This window comes from Macrobrachium nipponense, chromosome 1 (genome assembly GCF_015104395.2).
Source record: "Macrobrachium nipponense isolate FS-2020 chromosome 1, ASM1510439v2, whole genome shotgun sequence".
NCBI classification, from domain to species: domain Eukaryota; kingdom Metazoa; phylum Arthropoda; class Malacostraca; order Decapoda; family Palaemonidae; genus Macrobrachium; species Macrobrachium nipponense.
Window position 1 is genome coordinate 189,267,886 of NC_087200.1, and position 20,008 is coordinate 189,287,893.

At 40.8% G+C, this 20,008-nt stretch overlaps 1 protein-coding gene across 1 annotated transcript in view; it reads right to left on the reverse strand.

The window, feature by feature from the left end:
* Positions 1-2,254: 2,254 nt before the first annotated feature.
* Positions 2,255-20,008, reverse strand: part of LOC135220322 (pseudouridine-5'-phosphate glycosidase-like) — a 77,579-nt gene continuing 59,825 nt past the window's right edge. Inside the window, 2 exon segments of the mRNA XM_064257560.1 lie at positions 2,255-3,328; positions 17,047-17,262. Of these exon segments, the coding sequence (XP_064113630.1) occupies positions 3,207-3,328; positions 17,047-17,262 (338 nt within the window). The 3' untranslated portion in view covers positions 2,255-3,206.

Genomic DNA, 20,008 nt, shown 5'->3' on the forward strand with positions numbered 1-20,008 from the left:
GGCCTAAGTCTCTTCCTGCCCTCGTACAGCACCCACTGCGCCTCGGACCAATTCATACAAACCATACATGGCTCGTTGCGGGAGCACTCTCGCCCTCGACAACGAGAACAAACCTCGTGGGGGTCCACCTCAACAAAAGACCTGAACCCCCCACATTTACGTCCCTCCAGCCCGGGACACACTCTACGGGCGACTGGAGGGCGCGTGAAATCTCAAACTCCTCTAATTCACTCATTGCAAATCAATTGAATAGAGAAAAAAGTACTTACAATCACTCTGATATACAAGAAAGAGAAAACAAATACTCAAGATGAAGCAAACGACAAGCGGGCAGAGCAATGGCGAACACGTCCTTCCCACACAAACGGCCGAAAGCAAAAGTGATTTGTTTACCTCCCAGTCGCGCGGCGCGCGACGATCGGACAAGCAGTTAACTACCGTTCTCCCCTTGTTCGAAGCTTACGACCGTTCCAGCTGCCGCTAGCTACTTCCTATTGTTAAAGGACCGATGGTTTGTATACGTATCGGAACAAATCATACGTGCGATTGTGGTAATGTTTGCACCATTTAAATTAGCCGTTACATAAAGTTTTATATATGAAAATGTGCGCAATTTCATGTAGAATACAACGAAAAATAATTGAAGGTTGTAGCTTTTCTCATTTTCGAAATATTTGCATATAAATCACGATAAATGGAAAAAAAACCACGTTTCTTTTGGTCAACTTTGACTCTACCGAAATGGTCGAAAACGCAATTGTAAGCTAAAACTCTTATATTTTAGTTAATATTCAATCATTTACCTTCATTTTGCAACAACAAAATTGAAAGTCTCTAGCACAATATTTCGATTTATGGTGAATTTATGAAAAAACTTTCCTCCCTGGCCGCGCGCGGATTCTCCGCCATAAATCTCCGAATTGCATACATCGAATTCTCAGAAAATTTACTCCGTTTCATATTAGGCATTTCATAGGGTTTTATATATGAAAATGTGTGCAATTTCATGTAAAATAAAAGGAAAAATATTTGAAGGTTGTAGCTTTTCTCATTTTTTGAAATATTTGCATATAAATCACGATAAATAGAAAAAAAACACGTTCGGTCAACTTTGACTCTACCGAAATGGTCGAAAAACGCAATGTAAGCTAAAACTCTTACAGTATCGTAATATTCAATCATTTTATTCATTTTGAAACAAATTGGAAGTCTCTAGAAAACAATATTTAGATTACGGTGAATTTTGAAAAAAAACACTTTTTTTACGTCCGCACGTTACGAATGCGTACATCGTTTTGTGATAATATTTTTCTGGTGTTGATTTTTATTGTTTTTTACAATGTATTATATATCAAAATTATTGCAATTTAGTGTACAATACAACGAAAAAAAAGAAACTCGTTAGCTTTAACAGTTTTTTGCACAGCGTGATTTTAATACAATTATGATAATGATATTATTTTTCATTTCTGATGATTGCATACTAAACCTCAGACAATGGCAAAAAAAAGGAGCCAAAAATGAACTCTTCATCTTCAAAACTAAGCGCGCTGTGATTTTTTGAAAAAATTAATTTTCGCTTCCGCGCTCACTCAAAACCGGCTCCGCATTCGGGGGAGAGTTTTTGATTTTTACCGCTTCGGCGTTTAAGGGTAAGTAACCATTAACTATAATAAGCAAACAAAAACAAGCTTCCAAAACTTCTGTTACATCCAGCACTTACGAGTATCAAACGATCGCCAAGCAATCACTTTACACAGTAAGCCATAAATTTTTATTATCTCTCTTCAACTACTGAAACTACCAAACAGTATAATAAAACTATTCATTTCTATTTAATCTATCTTTACCTAATGTTTTTTTTTTATTAAATGTATTGCATGAATAAAGTTTTTAAATTTACAGCATCCTTTTACCAATAGAATACTTAAAGCACAAGGGGTGGATGCTGACCAATAGGAGAGCAGGACCTTATGGGGTGACTAGCATCAGGACCAATGGGAGGGAGCGGGGGGAGGATGGTGGCGAGTTACTCAGTTGGCGGCGCGGGAGTTTTAAAATTGTTCTTGGTGGTCCGGGCGAATCTCGGGACTTTACAGCAACAACCTTTCGTATCTTGAAACTTTTCGTATGTAGAGCTGTAAAATTTTTCGTATTTGCTTTCGTATCTCGAGTTTTTCGTAAGTTGAGCCTTTCGTATGTCGAGGGTACCACTGTATATAATTTATATATATATATATCTTTAGTGCCTGGGGTCTGGTTGCATCTGCATAATATTGGTTCTAGATATGCGAATCCAGATACTTGAGGGATTATTGTTTATGTGTAATTTATATAAAATTCATAAAAATTTCAAAACAGCATTCCAATGATTGACAAATGTTCCATGACCATAAAGAAGCATTGTCAACACTGCTTTCAGGCATAAACAGGCAAAGAAGAGTTACAGGGGGTGGGGGGCCAATAAATACTTTCTGGAAGGGGAGGTGGTGGGAAGTGCAGGCAGGACAGGAGGAGAACAGCTTGCAATGCTGTGTGGCCACATAAGTATTGGTAATACTAGTCACAGGTATAATACTGCAGAAAAATGGGTTATGGAGGGGTGGGTGGGCAGGGAACAAGAATTTTTTAATAAATTTATGTGAGATGGTGAGGACTAACCACAAAACAATGTAAACCAAGAACTTACATTACTAATAATTTTTTTTATCACAAATGTATTTTTACTTATAGACAAAACTACTACTAAACTACCCACATATTTTAGATATGCTCTATACAGCAGTACTATCCTAAAATAAATACTGTACAGTAAATATAATTTCAAAATCATCCTAGAACACAGCAAAATATAATCAAATGCACATACATTATGTGCAGTACAACAGACAATGCACATGTTACATTAGCCAAAAGAAATAGTCTGTCTTGAGTTATACAGGATATACTTACAGAATAACAGTTTTGGGTACATAATGTTGTAAAATGACTTAGAAATTATATTGGAGTGTTTTGAGATGATAGTTTGAGGTATATTTTATGTTTGAACTGTTAAGTTGGGTGATAAACTGCTAAAATAGGTAGTTATGTGTTTTAGGGATGCTTATACATACCTAAGACAAGCAGTTATAGAAGAGCTATGTAAGCTGACTAGACTACATTTCAAAACTACCAAACTAACAAAAGTGATGTTTGAACTTTACAGCTTACAAAAGGATACTTGACTTGAGGCTTTCACCTTGAGTGATCTCAAGAACTTTTTGTAAAACAAAAGGAGTTACTTCTCTTCCGGTAACTGACGACGCTGCTGCTTCCTTGACAGCTATTTCTGCAATATACAAATAATTTACTGCAATAAGTTTAAATTACATGAGTTATTTCGTTTTCATCCTCCAATTAATAACTCGGCATCAATAAGCCTCAGCTTAATCAACAAACTAATGATTCAAAACATGAATACTTCAACCTAATTAAATTTTTCCTTAGCCACACAATTTCAAAAAATTAAATATAATCAATGCTCTGAGAAGCAGAATCTGAGAAATCAATCTACAATATTATTAAAAAGAAAAGACTTTAATACTTTGTGTTAGATACAAACCATTGACTGTTCGTGAGACATATACAGTGTAACTCATGACTATTGTTGTAAAAACATGAATAATAGTGCTTATGGCTGCCTAAACCTCTCTCGTACATTGTAAAATATGTGTAAGCGCTAACTACAAATGAGAGAGAGAGAGAGAGAGAGAGAGAGAGAGAGAGAGAGAGAGAGAGAACTGAGGCATGTTTAGATCAGTAAGGCCAGGAAACAGCTGTTTTGTGATTTTGAGGGATTTTACTGTAACATAAAGTATGTTAGTTTACCTTTGCATACCCATTTTACTTTTAAGTACAAAATTAAAAATAATAATTCCATTAATATATTTTCTCGGGCTCAGCCTCGGTGTCGCTGCGCGAAATATCCTTTAATCTATTATTTCTAGGGTAAATGTACTAACACATACCAGAGAATAAATAAAATAAAGAAAAAGGTCAGTATAACGACTCGCTCACCCTCCAAGAGGGTGTCGGTATGAACACTAGGCGAGTGAGACCACTACCACGAGCCAAATACCAATAGAAATCTCCCCCAACAAAAACCCTCCATGAGGAGAGCCGACCCACAGAGTGAGCAGCTCGTACTACTACTACTCCATCCCATGCTGCCGACTGCTGCGCCTCTGGTGGCCATCCTTTTCAGTTAGCGCACACGAGTCACACGTGTTATTTTTCTCTCTGTGTTTTTTGTGCCCTTTCGTTGGATTTATCTATAATGGAGCGTGCAGCTATCGCAGCAGCTAAGTTAAGTACTCAGTAGTTTATGGTTAGTTGGTTTTTTCCGACCCTGGGACAGTATTTGCCGTTTTTAGGTATAAATACGTTTCTCGGGGTCGGAAGCATGGCAGCATGGTTCTGCCGCGTGATGGGGTTCGTTCTTGGTCTCCCATACCTAGAACATCCCTTATTTATGTACGATCTATTTGATTTATCCGCTTTGTTTAGATTAAGGTCTACTCAGGTTGTCATGCATGCATGTATTTCACCTTATGTAGGCTTTTTCTATCCAGACCCTAGTCCAGGTTCTTAGTATCGGCCTCGACTAGCTTTGAGTGGTAGACTTGCCTTCGGGTTAGTCGTACACTCCTGGATTTTTTCTCCTGCTATATTACTTCTCTCTTTCATTTTTTTTTATTTTGATTTTATTATATGTATTTTGTCATCGTTAGGTTAGTTAGGCGTCTGGCTTAGCCTAGGTCCTGGCTCATAGAGCCTATACTACCGCTGATCAGTTCAGTTGCTTCCCTATAGCATCTCTCTGATCAGTTGGTTTTAGCCCTGTGGGCCTGTATGCTACGCTTTTCAGTTCAAGTTGCTTCCCGATAGCTCTCTGATCAGTTGGTTGGCCTCAGGTTTGGTTATCGTCTCAGTTTACCGCCTCGTGGTCACTTCGTGATCACGGGACAGCCAGACGCCTGCCCAGTCACCCTTCCCCCCTCCCGCTCTTCCATAGAGTCGGGCGGGGGTGTGGTCGTCTGCCCATGCTCGCTCCGCATACCCGAGCCTGCCTCCCTCTCTCCCCTCAGGCGGAGGGGCTAGGGAGTCGGGACAGACCCCAGAACTGGTCTCGACCTCTCCGGCTCTCGTTTTTCGGCCGGGTCCGGTACGTTGTGGGGGACCCTGGCCTTCCCCCCACCCCCCCCTCTGTTACTACCTTCTCGCTCCGGGCTAGCTCGAGCATGTATGTCCTCTCGCCCTTTACCCCTCCTTACTAGAGATCCTCCCATGATCGGAGTCCTGGTATCCAGCGGAAGGGTGCTAGTCCACCCAGCAGAGTGGACCGGAACATACAGTAGGTCACTACTAAACCTTACCGTACTGCTGAGTTACTACACTCCGCTTCACACTGAACCTAGTCCGGTTCGCTTGTGTTTAGGTTTAAGTTATCTATAAGTTTATCTTAAGTACCTTAAACCATCCCCCCTCCCTTTCATATCTTACCGGATCTCTCCGGGATTATAGCCTATTCAGGCAATGCAGGGAGGGGTTATGCCCAATTTTTTCCGAGCTCCGGCATGTAACGGAGTTCTTTTGTCCTTTAGTCTGTAAGTGATGCCTTTTAAAGATACTCATGTGTCTTCCCACTTACAGGCCACCAACTGTGAGCATCCGGGATGTTCCGCTACACTTCAGGACCCTGTGGGACACGAAGTTTGCCGGTCCCATGCTCCATGCGCGACTCCGCACGGGGACATCCAGGTCTGGTACCATGAGACGTGTACCATATGTTACGATCTGGTGAGCCAAGCTTTTGGAAGGGGTAAGTATTCCATCTCCAGTAGCTGCTCCGCTTCTTTTTTAGTGCTTAAGTTTTCATCATTTACTTTAACTTAAGGCATCTAGTTTAAGTTATACTCTAAGTTTTAGTTTTAATGTGATTCTTAAATCTAAAATACTCTCTTACAGGCTCCGGCAGTAAGGGATACCGCACTGGCTACCCTGCGGGCCTGGGTCGGAGGTTTTGGCAAAGAACGCCGCCAAGGGTCAGCCCTACATCCTCGAGAAGCGGTTAGCACTATTAATCTTCCCCGGAGGCAAGGCGACAGGTTACGTCGACCCAGTAGAGGCGACCCGGACTATCGCCTTCATCCAACAACAGTGGCGGCCTCCTTAACTGAACAAGACCAGGATATCTCCACGGATGTCGCAACCCTGGATATTAATGTTGAACCGATGGTAGGTATAGACGACCTGTTGGTCGAGGTAAGTAATGTGGGCACCCAAGGGTCGCCCTTGGGTGTGACTGTTTCTTCTACCCCTGCAACCTCTCCATCCTTCCAAGGCTTTACGGGTGATGAATTATATACTCCTCCTGAGGCTTCGGTTAGACCTAAGGTCAAGGCTAAAGTGATGACCTTGACTAAGACGTCATCGTCGTCTAAGAAGACGTCCTCGTCTTCTTCCTCACGTAAGTCTCCGGCTCGCAATCCCGGCCCAGACAGGTCTAAAGCTTCTAGCTCCGGCTCTAAGTCCTCAAAAGTAAATCCAAGGGAGAGATCTCGCACTCCGGCAGAATCACCAGTTCCGCTACCATTGGTTCCAATTCAGAGCCTCCCTCCACCTCCGCAGCAGCTCCAGGCTTTGGACTCCAATGCTGGCCTGTTGCAACAGGTGGGCGACCTAGTTGGGTCCCTAAAGAGTAGTATGGAACACAAATGATCTCTCGCCTGTCGGATAGGATCACTCCCAAGATACTAATTATAGCGGGCTAAGAGAAGCTCCTCTAGCCTCTCCCTCACTTTCCAATCACAAGTGGAAACTCAGCTTCCTCCGTATGACTCACTTCCTGCTTCTCTATGAACAAACCCATGGAGAGTAGCGTCATACGCCCCCTTCCAGGACGGTCTCATCTCCATACCGGAGTTTGGAACTCGAAGAATAGAGGACTTCGAGTTCTACCCGGAAGGCCTACAGCCTCCTTCATAGGCTACGCAAGGCTCACGCCTTCGGCTATGGTTCGGGACGATAGGGTACCAAAGGAGACAGTCCTCTATTCACGAGACCAGGCTCAGAGAGAATGGCCTCAGATGTTTAGAGGGACATGGATTGTTCTAACAACCCCAAGATACAACCATTTAAAAGTCCCTTTACCATTTTCACAATGGATGAGAGTACCTCCCCGCTCCCGTTCCTAACCAAGATAGCAAGGTCGACCATCTCAGCGGCCCAGAAGGGGGAAACCATGCCTCAGTTGAAAGAAGCAGATCCCACATCTCCAGTTACTCCCTTCAATTGGAGAATTGTGGGAAGACTTGCCGAATACATTCTCAGCTGGCAAACTCAAACCGGACTGTGCTATGGAGCAGTTTGGTGAAAAGCTACCCAGGCTCCCAGATAGTCTTATTCAGGCTGAATTTGACGCAAAATCACGACTAGCCAGATCAATCAACTATGGCTATGTCTGAGGTAGCACCCACCATGGCCTATGGATCAGAACCAATTTTTAAGCTTATGACCAAAGCCCTGACTCAAACGGTGCAGTCAGATATGTTCGAGTTTGCCACTGCTAGAACGAATTGTAGGAAGCATGTCCTGCTAGAGGCAACCATTCGACATGAGCCGAATAGGTTACTCTCCTCTAACATCTGGGGCGCAGATCTCTTCCCAGAGGCTATGGTTAAGGAAGTCCAGGCAGAGGCTACGAGGTTGAACCAGAGCCTTAAGGACCGTTGGGGCCTTACGGCTAGGAGGAGGCAAGACCTGACACCTAAAGGTAAGGGACAGAGGAAACCTAGGCGTTTCCAACCGTTACCAGAAGAAGCAACCACGCTTTCCTCAACAAGTTCCAGCAGTGCCGTTAGTGCAGACAGCCCAACCTTCCACTTCTAAGGGTCAATCACAGCCAATTTATATGTGATCCCCCATCAGCCTCAACCCTCTACCTCATACGCCATCTCTCCAGCTTACAATCACAAGCCTTCGAGAGTCAAGCTTCTCAGAAGTATGACCGCTCAGGGTAAGGGAGGCAGAGGTAAGCGGTCCTTTCGTGGGAGAGGATCGGGAGGCCCCTTTAATAGGGGAAAGCACTTCAGAGGAGGCCGAGGCGGTTACCAGAACCAATGAAGAACTTCAGGTAGGAGGGAGGCTGTTTCACTTTCGCCACCGGTGGAACTTCAGCCAGTGGGCTCAGAGCATAGTGTCAAAAGGGCTGGGTTGGAGCTGGTTGACGAAACCCACCTCCAGCCAGACCTTTCCGTCAACTTCCTTCCAAAGAATTGACAGAGTACGCAAAGGACCTCCTTCAGAAAGGAGCTATAGCGAGAGTCAAGAGATTAAAATTTCAAGGTCGCTTGTTCAGCGTGCCAAAGAAAGGCTCACAAAAAAGAAGGGTAATCTTAGACTGTCCCGCTTAAACTAGCCATCCGCTGCGACAAGTTCAAGATGCTCACGATCTCACAGGTGCGGACCTTACTTCCCCGTGGGGCCGTCACCACCTCTATCGATCTTACAGACGCCTACTATCATATCCCTATTGCAAGACACTTCCGTCCGTATCTTGGGATTCAAGATAGGAGACCAGACATTCTCCTTCAAGGTAGTTCCATTCGGACTCAAAAACGTGGCACCAGGGTGTTCACGAAGCTAGCGGAAGTGGTAGTGCAAACAACTCAGATGCAAGGGATTATGGTAGTGGCGTATCTCGACGATTGGTTGATCTGGGCCCCATCAGTCGAGGAATGCAACAAGGCTACACTGAAAGTGATCCAGTTCTAGAATATCTAGGATTCAAGATAAACAAGTCCAAGTCAAGACTCACTCCAGAGTCAAACTTTCAGTGGCTAGGCATTCAATGGAACTATCCTCCACACTCTGTCGATTCCATCTACCAAAAGGAAAGAAATAGCGAAGTCAGTCAAGCAATTTCTAAGTCACAAACTAGCACAAGGAGAGCTCAGGAAAGGATCCTCGGCTCTCTCAGTTTGCATCAGTAACGAACGTCTTAATGAAAGCCAAACTGAAAGACCTAACCAGGATCTGGCGCTCGCGAGGCAAATGTCAGGTCCAGGGGACAAAGCTATCCTCAGTGCCTCTGATTCTAAAGAATCGGCTTCGGCCGTGGGCAAAAGTCAAGAATCTATCATGTCAGTACCCCTTCAGTTCCCTCCACCAGGGATCACCATCCACACAGACGCGTCCTTAAGCGGCTGCGGGGAGGGTATTCCCAGGTCAAAAAGGTTCAAGGGATTTGGTTCACTCCAGTTCCGTCAGTCATATAAACGTACTGGAGGCAATGGCAGTGTTCTTGACTCTAAAAAAAGTTACACCCACCAAAGTACTCCCACATAAAGCTAGTCCTGGACAGCGCAGTGGTAGTACATGTATAAACAGAGGAGGCTCAAGTCACGTCATCTAATCACGTCATGGTAGCCATCTTCTCCCTGGCAGACAAGTTCAGTTGGCATCTTTCCTCCACTCACATAGCTGGAGTGAGAAACGTCATAGCAGACGCCCTATCCCGATCAGTACCCCTAGAGTCGGAATGGTCACTAGAAACAGTTCGTTCCAATGGATCCTTCAAAGAGTCCCAGGGCTACAGGTGGATCTCTTCGCATCCCAAGCGAACCACAAAACTACCGTGTTATGTAGCCCCCAACCTGGACCCTCTGGCTTACGCCACGGACGCCCTGGCTCGGACTGGAACAACTGGGCGAAGAGTTTACGTCTTCCCTCCAGTGAATCTCCTTATGAAAAGTATTGAACAAACTCAGGACATTCAAGGGTCCAAGTGGCTCTAGTAGCCCCAGGACTGGCCGAAGAGCAAATTGTTGGTATCCCCTAATTCTGGAACTGGGCCTTCGTCCTCTTCGGATCCCCAGTCCCAAGCTCTCCCAGTCAGTACAAACGAAGACTGTGTTCGCTTCCTCAGGGATTCTCAAAACCCTAACTTTATGGATTTCATGAAGTTTGCGGCAAAAAGAGATGCGAATATTGACCCTCAGAATATTCTCTTCTTGGAATCCGATAAAAGGGATTCAACTTTGAGGCAGTATGATGCTGCTGTCAAAAAGGTTTAGCAACCTTCCTGAGAGAGTCAGATATCAGAATCATGCAGTTAATTCAGCTATATCCTTCTTCAGATCCTTATTTGAAAAAGGTTTAGCAGCTAGCGATTACGACAAACAAGTCAGCCTTGAAAAAGATATTTCAATTTGGATTTAACATAGACTTGACGTACCTACTTCTCGTCTATTCCTAAGGCATGTGCTAGACTTAGGCCTTCTGTGAGGCCTACGTCAGTTTCATGGTTCTTAAACGATGTTCTAAAAACTGGCTTCCGAAACCGATAATGACACATGCTCGTTTATGATGCTCCTAAGAAAAACCCTATTTTTATTAAGCCTGGCTTCAGGAGCAAGAATTTCAGAACTGTCGGCTTTATCCAGAGATCCGGATCATATTCAATTCCTTCCCACAGGGGAAGTCCTACTTTCTCCGGAAACGTAGCTTTTTGGCAAAGAATGAAGATCCTTTGATGAGGTGGGAACCTTGGAAAGTACTACCTCTTCCACAAGATGTATCCCTTTGTCCAGTTTCAACCTTACGTGCCTTTCTATCCAGGACCTCCTCATCCTCATCGGGGGCCCCTCTTTAAGAGGGAAAAAGGTGGAACTTTATCCATTAAAGGCATCAGGCAACAAATCCTGTACTTTATTAAACAAGCCAATCCTGACTCTTTCCCAAAAGCACATGATGTCAGAGCAGTAGCCACCTCAATTAATTATTTCCAACACATGAACTTCGATGAGTTGAAAAAGTATACCGGATGGAAATCGCCGACAGTGTTCAAACGTCATTACCTTAAGTCCTTGGAAGCTCTGAAATTTTCAGCAGTAGCAGCGGAAACATAGTTTCCCCTGACTCTAGTTAATTTGTAGTAGAAGATTCAGTCCTCCTTCTACCTGCTTCACCCAACAGTTCGTCTATTCCTACCGTGTTCATTTACATTCACTTGTGCCTTAGCTGCTTTTATGATGATGTAGTGGGTGCCCCTTATTTTTTTTGCTAGGGACACTCACAGATGATTATGGATATTGATCTCATGGATGTTACCCCCTTATTTTTATGCTAGGGGATACATCTCATTTATAATGGTTACGGGTTTTGTATATTAAGTCATATACATTCCTTATATATTATCATTGTTGATTAATTTGTTTATTTGATTGTTTTAATTGCTATTATATTTTGATACATGCCTTTACACAGATACCATTTTGTTACATGTAAGCCAATTTACCTCTGTACATATGTAAATTACCTTTGTTAAGAAACATGTTTTAGAATAAGGGTAATTTAAGCATATTTTTATTTTGTATCACTGTGTATTTGTATCTTTTTAGCAATTATATTCTTTTTTATATTACTTTATTTTTTTATTTGAGACCTATTCTGATTGTTTTATTACTTTTGTTTACAATCTTGTGCTATTTCTATGGTACGATTTCGCGCAGCGACACGAGCTGAGCCCAGAAAAGGGATTTTGACGTAAGGAAAATCTATTTCTGGGTGATTGGCTCGTGTCGCCAGCGAAATCCCACCCTACCCATCCCTTCGCCCAAGATTGTCCTGCTAACTTCAGGATGGCCACCAGAGGCGCAGAGTCGGCAGCATGGGATGGAGTAGTAGTAGTACGAGCTGCTCACTCGTGGGTCGGCTCTCCTCATGGAGGGTTTGTTTTTGTTGGGGAGATTTCTATTGGTATTTGGCTCGTGGTAGTGGTCTCACTCGCCTAGTGTTCATACCGACACCCTCTTGGAGGGTGAGCGAGTCAGTTATACTGACCTTTTTCTTTATTTTATTTATTCTCTGGTTATGTGTTAGTACATTTACCCTAGAAATAATAGATTAAAGGATATTTCGCTGGCGACACGAGCCAATCGCCCAGAAATAGATTTTTCCTTACGTCAAAATCCCTTTTTTCAATCAGCTGATTCTGAGAACATAAACATTACAAATGCCTGGACGATCAGTTATTTTTATACATATTTCGATACAAACCACTGACTGTTCGTGAGACATATACAGTGTAACTCATGACTATTGTTTGTAAAAACATGAATAATAGTGCTTATGGCTGCCTAAACCTCTCTCGATAAGTATACAGACAATCCCACTATTCGTGGACTTACAAATTAAAACATATAGTGAAGACAAACAAAAGCAAATCTATAAAATTAATTCAATAACAGAGAGAGAGAGAGAGAGAGAGAGAGAGAGAGAGAGAGAGAGAGAGAGAGAGAGAGAGAGAGAGAGAGAGATTACTTAAGAATCCTTTGACCCGCTGGTCATAAACACTCCCCACCTTCCTGTCATATCAAATTGACATATTTGACAGCTTTGTGTCAACATCAAGAACATACCACAGGGGCAATAGTATTTGAAAACCAGTGAAGATGAATGGCTCAGGAGTGCATGGAAAGAAGGACTGTAGAGGGCCTTGAATGCACTTATCACGCCTTGGTCCATAGATTGTATGAGGGAGGTGGTGCTGGGAGGGAGGAATTCAATCTGCACAACATCATGAGACATCTGTGGGGTGCCCTCTGGCACTGTCCATGATTAGCAACACCTTAAAATCAAGGTCTAAGTCATAAAGGTAAGTTTTAACTTCAGGGATGAAACATCATGGAACAGTCGGATGTTAAGACTTTGGTTATCCAGGCCTTTGAGTTATGCATCCAGTAGACAGGCAAGGTATTCTTATTTTGTTTTTGAGGGCCATGGGGTTTGCAGACTTGTAAATCAAGCCTGGTTTTAGCATGTGGCCAGCAGCATTCCCACAAAATGAGTGTGACCCTGTCCTTTTGGGCCTTAAATCCAGGAGCTTTGGCCTCTTCCTTCATCAGGTATGTTCTTGGTGGCATTCTCTTCCAGAAAAGTCCAGTTTCATCCATGTTGAAGACCTGTTCAGGCCTGTATCCCATCTCCTGGATGATTTCTTTGAAGGTCTCAGGATCCTCTCTGCAGCTTCGACATCAGCAGATGCAGCCTCTCATGCAGCTTCCACACTCCTGATGTTAAAAAGTTTGGAAAACTTGTCAAAACTATCCCCTGCTGGCCTGAAAACTTCAACTGTCTGGTTGACAACGTTCCTGGCGTGGCTCTTCTGTAGTAGTACCCTCTTCCACAATCTTCTAATAAAGCTGCAAAGCCTTCTCCCAAATCAAGATGCCCTGCAAGGGGATGTATTTTTTTATGGCAGTCTTCTATCCATACTGCAAAGGCAGATTCCATCTTCACTATGTTGGGTTTCTCTTCGTCAAACCTGCTTGGAGACCATTTTTCGAATTTCTGCCTCTTTGTTCTTGATAGAATGTTAGGAGCTCTAATTCATCCCCAACTTGCCGTTTTATGCTTGAGCTGTCTATCCAGATTTCAACATATCTAGCACTTTAAACTTTTTATTGTATTGTCATCACCTTCCTCTGTTTCTTAGGAAGACTGCTAAAAGCCTTAGAAGGTGCTTGACATTAAGGGATCTTGGTGGTTAAAGTGCGTATTATGTAAAACGTAACAAATGCACACAATTTTCAACATGTGAACAGGATAGGTTCCGATGCTAGCAGGTTGAACTGACGCAGAGATGAAGCAAGCATCCCAGCATCCAACAAAGGCTGTTGTTCTGCTCTGTGATTGGTTGCCTCTATTCCCTCTAGCCAATGGCTAGATAGACTTCAACAATGTGATTTGGGGTTTCATATTAGTGCAATTTATTACTGTATTTTGTATCAGTAATACAGATTGCACCAGCATTTTTCTTTCAAATTAACAAAGTGAAATTTTTACTGAACGACACTTAATACAACTCTTAGTTACGTCTCTGATATGTTTAACTAGAGATCTTATATACAGGCGGTCCCCGGGTTACGGCGGTCTCGGCTTACGACGTTCCGAGGTTACGACGCTTGTCAATTATATTCATCAGACATTGCTTCCAGGGTTACGACGCATGTTCCAGGGTTACAACGCCTACAACGCTCATCTGGCAGATGAAATATGACACCAAAAATGCAAAAATAATCATATTTGAAAGTTTTTTTTTTTATGAAAAATGCCATAAGACTGCAGTTTACATAGTTTTCAATGCACCCAAAGCATTAAAAGTAAAGTTTTCTTAGGATTTTTGACGATGTCTGGCTTATGACGATTTTCGGCTTACGACGCATCTCAAGACGCGTGTTTGTCAGTGTGGTCACTACGTCTTTAGTGACAAACCCTGTGAATACGTACTGCCTATGTATATATATTTTCAAAAATATAGATAGCATACACAAAATCTCCATACTGATTTTACACTTAAAAGCACAAAAACTTATACTAATCGTAGTATAACGGACCCCCATATTCGCATTCTCCAATTCGTGGACTCGGGGATTCACAGATTTTTTTTTTTGTCTCTGGACCATATCTACCCATTATTCGCGGGTAATTTGGCTATTTGTTCGGTATTTTTCTATGAGAAATATCCAGAAATTCATGGTTTTTTTTATCAATTTCATCATAAAATGTGCTTTTTGTGATAAAACTATTAAAACAACCAAGTATAAATATCCTTTTTGACTGTTTCTTAAGTTTTACCTACCAAAATAGGCCGTTTTCAGCAGTTTTATATGGGTTCCAACTATTCGCGGATTCTAAACATACGCATTCCCCGCAAATACAAGGGGACCACTGTATACAGGCGGCCCTCTCGGTTAGCGGCAAGGGTTCCGTTCCTGGCCACCGACGCCAAGCGGTTTTCGACGCTGAGCGATTTTAAAGCTACGGCCGCCGCACACCTTCTTTCGAAACTCTAGACCAGTCAAAGGCGCCGTAATCCCACAACGGCGCAATAAGTAAAATTATATTTATGCAGTATAGTACTATAGAATTTACTGTACAGTACATGTGGGTGTCTAGAGTATGTAAAGATATAATAAAGTTTATACAGTGTACAGGTAGCTGTAGTGTTCAGGTTACGATCATTGTCTTACGATATTTCGATTTTATGAGAGATCAAATTACAATGGCCTAACTTTATCCATCTTCTAGTTACATAAGTTCAATAACAGCAAAAGAGAATGATGAAAGTATGGTTTTAACGTTATACTCGTTGCGTGAACGTGTACAGCCATGAACAACCGAACAAGAAACGACTTTTTTTTTTTTCTAAGTACAACCAAACTGGATAACATCTGTTTGGCTTGTATTTCGATCATCGTACTACAGTGCAACATTGCCGTATTTGTTATAAATGGCGTTAGTATAGAATAGAACTGAGATATCTTAATGTAATAACTTTATTCGCTATAGATCAGAGATCAATACAGATTAAAGATCAATCTGGGAAATATACCGTTAAATTTAAACCTAGTTATACTGAAGCTGAGAAAACTGTTCAAGCTGCTAATGACTATTATCGTACATCGGCAACAAGGATAAAACTGCAGTAAACATCTGCCATCACACACAACTGTAGATAAAATTGGGATAAATCATTTTAATACTACTGCGCTTGAAAGAACACATTTTACTGTTGGTTTCACACCGATATAAGATAAATAACGTAAAGTTCGTATTAAGATTATATAAAGGATTATTGCGAACGGAATCACGTAATTTTTTACGCAATAAACATGCCGCCAACGTAATCTGTTAACGAAAAAAATAGTAGTTCACATTCACAACGAGACATATTCAATAAATATTTCCACCTAAAAACACGCTGTATAAGGAAAAATAACTTTGTCTCATATAAGTCAAGTATATAGATATTCGTTTATGCTAACTAGAAGCAAGAGCATTCGCTCAGAATTGCGTTATGGTGAAACAAACTCGTATTCATCAGCTGATTTCAAACCACAACATTGGCCGCTCCGCGGAATACGGGCTTAAGTTTGCTGTAGTATTTTAAAATACATCTAATATGAGAATACATACAATATTCTTGGATACAGTGAAATAATGTATAACTTTTTAAAGGATTTATGGAAAGATGCATAATTAATGAAATAACACAATGCATTTTTCAGAACTGGCGGACAAGAACGAACATTGAAAAACCATCCCCTGACAACGTGGAGCGTAGTTACAAAGGCTGCCTTAATTTGTATCTTATTTCTGTACAAAAATGAAAAATAAAAACCTTTAACGTAATATATTTTCATACACATTTTAAACACAAAAGCATAAACATTTGAAAAAATCGACACATCGATCGCTAAATTGCACTCTTTTTAACTCGATATTTTCGGAAGAGCGGCAGACGGCGGCATACAAGAATGAACTTGAAAAAAACATTGTAGTCAATAACTTGAAGGGGAGTTTCAAAGCTGCCTTTTTATCATATTTCTGCACAGAAATATAAATCCCCAATTCGTAATACATTTTCATACACATTTTAAACATAAAAGCATAAACATTTATAAATCGACACATCGATTGCTAATTTGCACTTTTTTAAATCGATTATTTTCGGAAGAGGCGACAGGCGGCGGCTTACAGACAAAGAACATGAAAAAACATCGTATTTGATAACGTGAAGGGCAGTTTCAAAAGCTGCATTTGTATCATATTTCTGTACAGAAATAAAAAATGCCTTTCACGTAATACATTTTCATACACATTTTAAACAAAAGCATGAACATTTATGAATCGACACATCCATAGCTAAATTTGCACTTATGTAACTCGATATTTCGGCATTGATGTGCTAATTCATGATGTGCCATCATGAATTAGCACAAACCGAATGCTTAAGTTCGGGGTATTACTGTGCTCCATTCAACAAAATAAAATTTTATGAAAGTGTATTACAGTCATTAGTGTATTACACTGATGACTGTCTTATGAAGTTATTCCAAACAGGAAGGAAAACTTTGAAAATCCATAGAGATGAGGAAGGCAACAATAACATATTTGAGTTATAGCGATTAAAAGGAAAATACTGATCCTAGTAACCATTACCTATAGCATCATTGACCACTTGGCCTTCTGCTTCATGCTCTTGGGGAATAGGTACAGCAATCAGCATCCCTGATTTCAAGTCAAGGTCTCTCCATTTCTTCATCATTAGTGCAGCTAAAAATGGTGTGTCAACATGAGAAGGGGCTTTATATCCACTGTCGCGAGTGAAAAAATCAGGAAAAGTTGTATTCGGTCCCAAAACAGTTACACAGACACCTGAAAAATATGATAGATTTTTATCCACCTACTTTATCTAGCACTGACTCTTCTACAAAGTTTTAAACATTCTTGTATTCTAAAAGTCATTCTTTACAAAGGACTTGTACTAATATGGTTGCGTAAGAACTATAGATGACATAAAATAAAGGATTACACTGCTACACCAGGTAAGGTATGACTAACATAAAATAAAACTTCCAAATCCATGTAAAGAAAAAAAAACACTGTAAACTCAGGTAAAATTAAGCAAATGAAATAAACATGAGAAGTCGTGAAGCACAAAGAAAATATGTCAGCAAATCTAGAACCAAACAGCAAAGGGTGGAAATTGTGCACAAAGAAAATATGTCAGCAAATCTAGAACCAAAGAGCAAAGGTGGAAAGGCAAATTGTTGGAAGTGTATGGTATTACATCTAAAGTATGTATATTATATGAGAAAAACATAAAATCAAAATGGATACTCAATAATAAATGGAAAGGAAGAGGTGAGTCTTTAAACTCTGGCAGACGACAGACGAAGAGAGGCAAAAAGTGCCATCAGCAAAGATGGAAAGGAAGATGTAGATGAAATGAGAACTAAATCTCAAAACAGAAGGGAGAACATAGACTAATGCAAGCCCATGAAGAAAGAAAGAAAAATATTAAACATGAAAATGGTAAAATTAAAGTTTTAACCCCTAATGGACAGATAACTTCTGTTTACCCCACGGTATAACAGAAGTCTGTAGTCTTCTATTCCATTGCACCTGACCCATTAGCCACTGCAAGACTCAGAATGATTTTCTTCAGACAATTAGAGTTTTGTCTTCTAATATATATACATTTTAATTCGTAAGGTCTTCAATTATTCTTTGTTCACCCCAAATTGAACAGGAATAATGGAAGACTTCGCCTGTTCCCCACCCAACTAGCTCTGCTTCCAGGGTAAATAGAAGAGTTCCTCCCTGATCCAACACACAAGAAGTGGTTCTTCAGGCAGTACAGTCCCTATGTTTTCACAACTAAAACTTTCCTGACTAAGACTGCCAGCCTTCATTGCAAGCACAGACTTTCTTGCCGTGCAGCAATGAAATAGCGGAATAACTTCTTCAGTCCTCCGTAACATGCCAGGGATTAGAGCTGTCTTCCACTGGCTTGGTGTCATAGGTGGAACTTTTTCTATGATCAGAATCTGAGAGTTTGCTTCTTTCTGATTCAACTGTGAAGACGTAGGTCCACATTCGCCTTAGTCATTCATCAAAGTTGTATTGTTTCTCCATGGTGAGATTCAACTACTGATGAGAAACTTCTCTGTCCTTGCCATACACAGGGACCTTGGTCTCTAGAAGGCATTTGACTTTCATCTAGCATGAACATACCTAGCAAGAATCATCAAACAGTTTTGTTTTCCAAGACTGCATCTCGCTCTCTCAAGCATTGGCGAAGAGCATAAGATGATTTCTTTGCCATAGTTCAGTCTTAACATCACACTTCAAAAATTCAGGTGTCATGTCATGATTCCGTCTCAGATACACAATCATTCGGCATCTATTGATGAGTTCAAATCCTTCATGATCTACTGTGTTTTGGACTTTTGTATTACTTGAGCCAGATCAATCATTACTTTGTCCTGGTGTTTTGCTGTACTTATGGAGGATCGACACCCTTCATTGAATGTTGATTTCTTTCTCCACTGCGACTCCCAATGCAGATGTGTCTAATGACACTTCTCTCGAGTCCTACCAGATTGTGAGGAATTACTTGACATATTTGACAGCTCCAGACTTCGAGCTTCTGATGGAGTTAAAAAGAAAGATGAGGAAAAGAATTCTTCATTTGCAGTATTTTGCTATTACAGTTATATTATTGTTGTTATTATTATTATATCTTATTATTATCATTATTATTATTATTATTGAAAAATATTAATAGAAATATAGTGGGATGTACCATAAAAATTCTCTCGTCTTCTGGAGAGAGAGAGAGAGAGAGAGAGAGAGAGAGAGAGAGAGAGAGAGAGAGAGAGAGAGAGAGAGAGAGAGAGGAGAGAAGAGTTGTTCTTACTTAAAAAGTGAATTGGAAAGGTATTTCTTTAACCCTCTTACGCCAAAGCGGTAAAAAACAAAATTGTCTCCCGTGTGCCGGAGGTGTTTTCAGAGTGAGCGCAGAAGTGGAAAAAATATTTTTTTCAAAAAATCACAGTGCGCTTAGTTTTCAAGATTAAGAGTTCATTTTTGGCTCCTTTTTTTGTCATTGGCTGAAGTTTAGTATGCAACCATCAGAAATGAAAAAAAATATCATTATCATATATAAATAATGCAATATATGATAGCGCAAAAACGAAATTTCATATATAATTGTATTCAAATCGCACTGTGCGCAAAACGGTTAAAGGTAACAAGTTACTTTTTTTTTCGTTGTAATTTACACTAAATTGCAATCATTTTGGTATATAACACATTGTAAAACGATAAAAGCAACACATAGAAAATATTATCACAAAATAATGCATGAATTTGTAACGCGCGGACGTAAACAAATATTTTTTTCAAAAATTCACCATAAATCTAAATATTGTCCTAGAGACTTCCAATTTCTTTCAAAATGAAGACAAATGATTGAATATTACTATACTGTAAGAGTATTGGCTTACAATTGCAGTTTTCAACCATATCTGACGAGTTAAAGTTGACCAAATGTCGAATTTTTATATATAAATTTTTTATATGCAATTATTTCGGAAATAAGAAAAGCTACCACCTT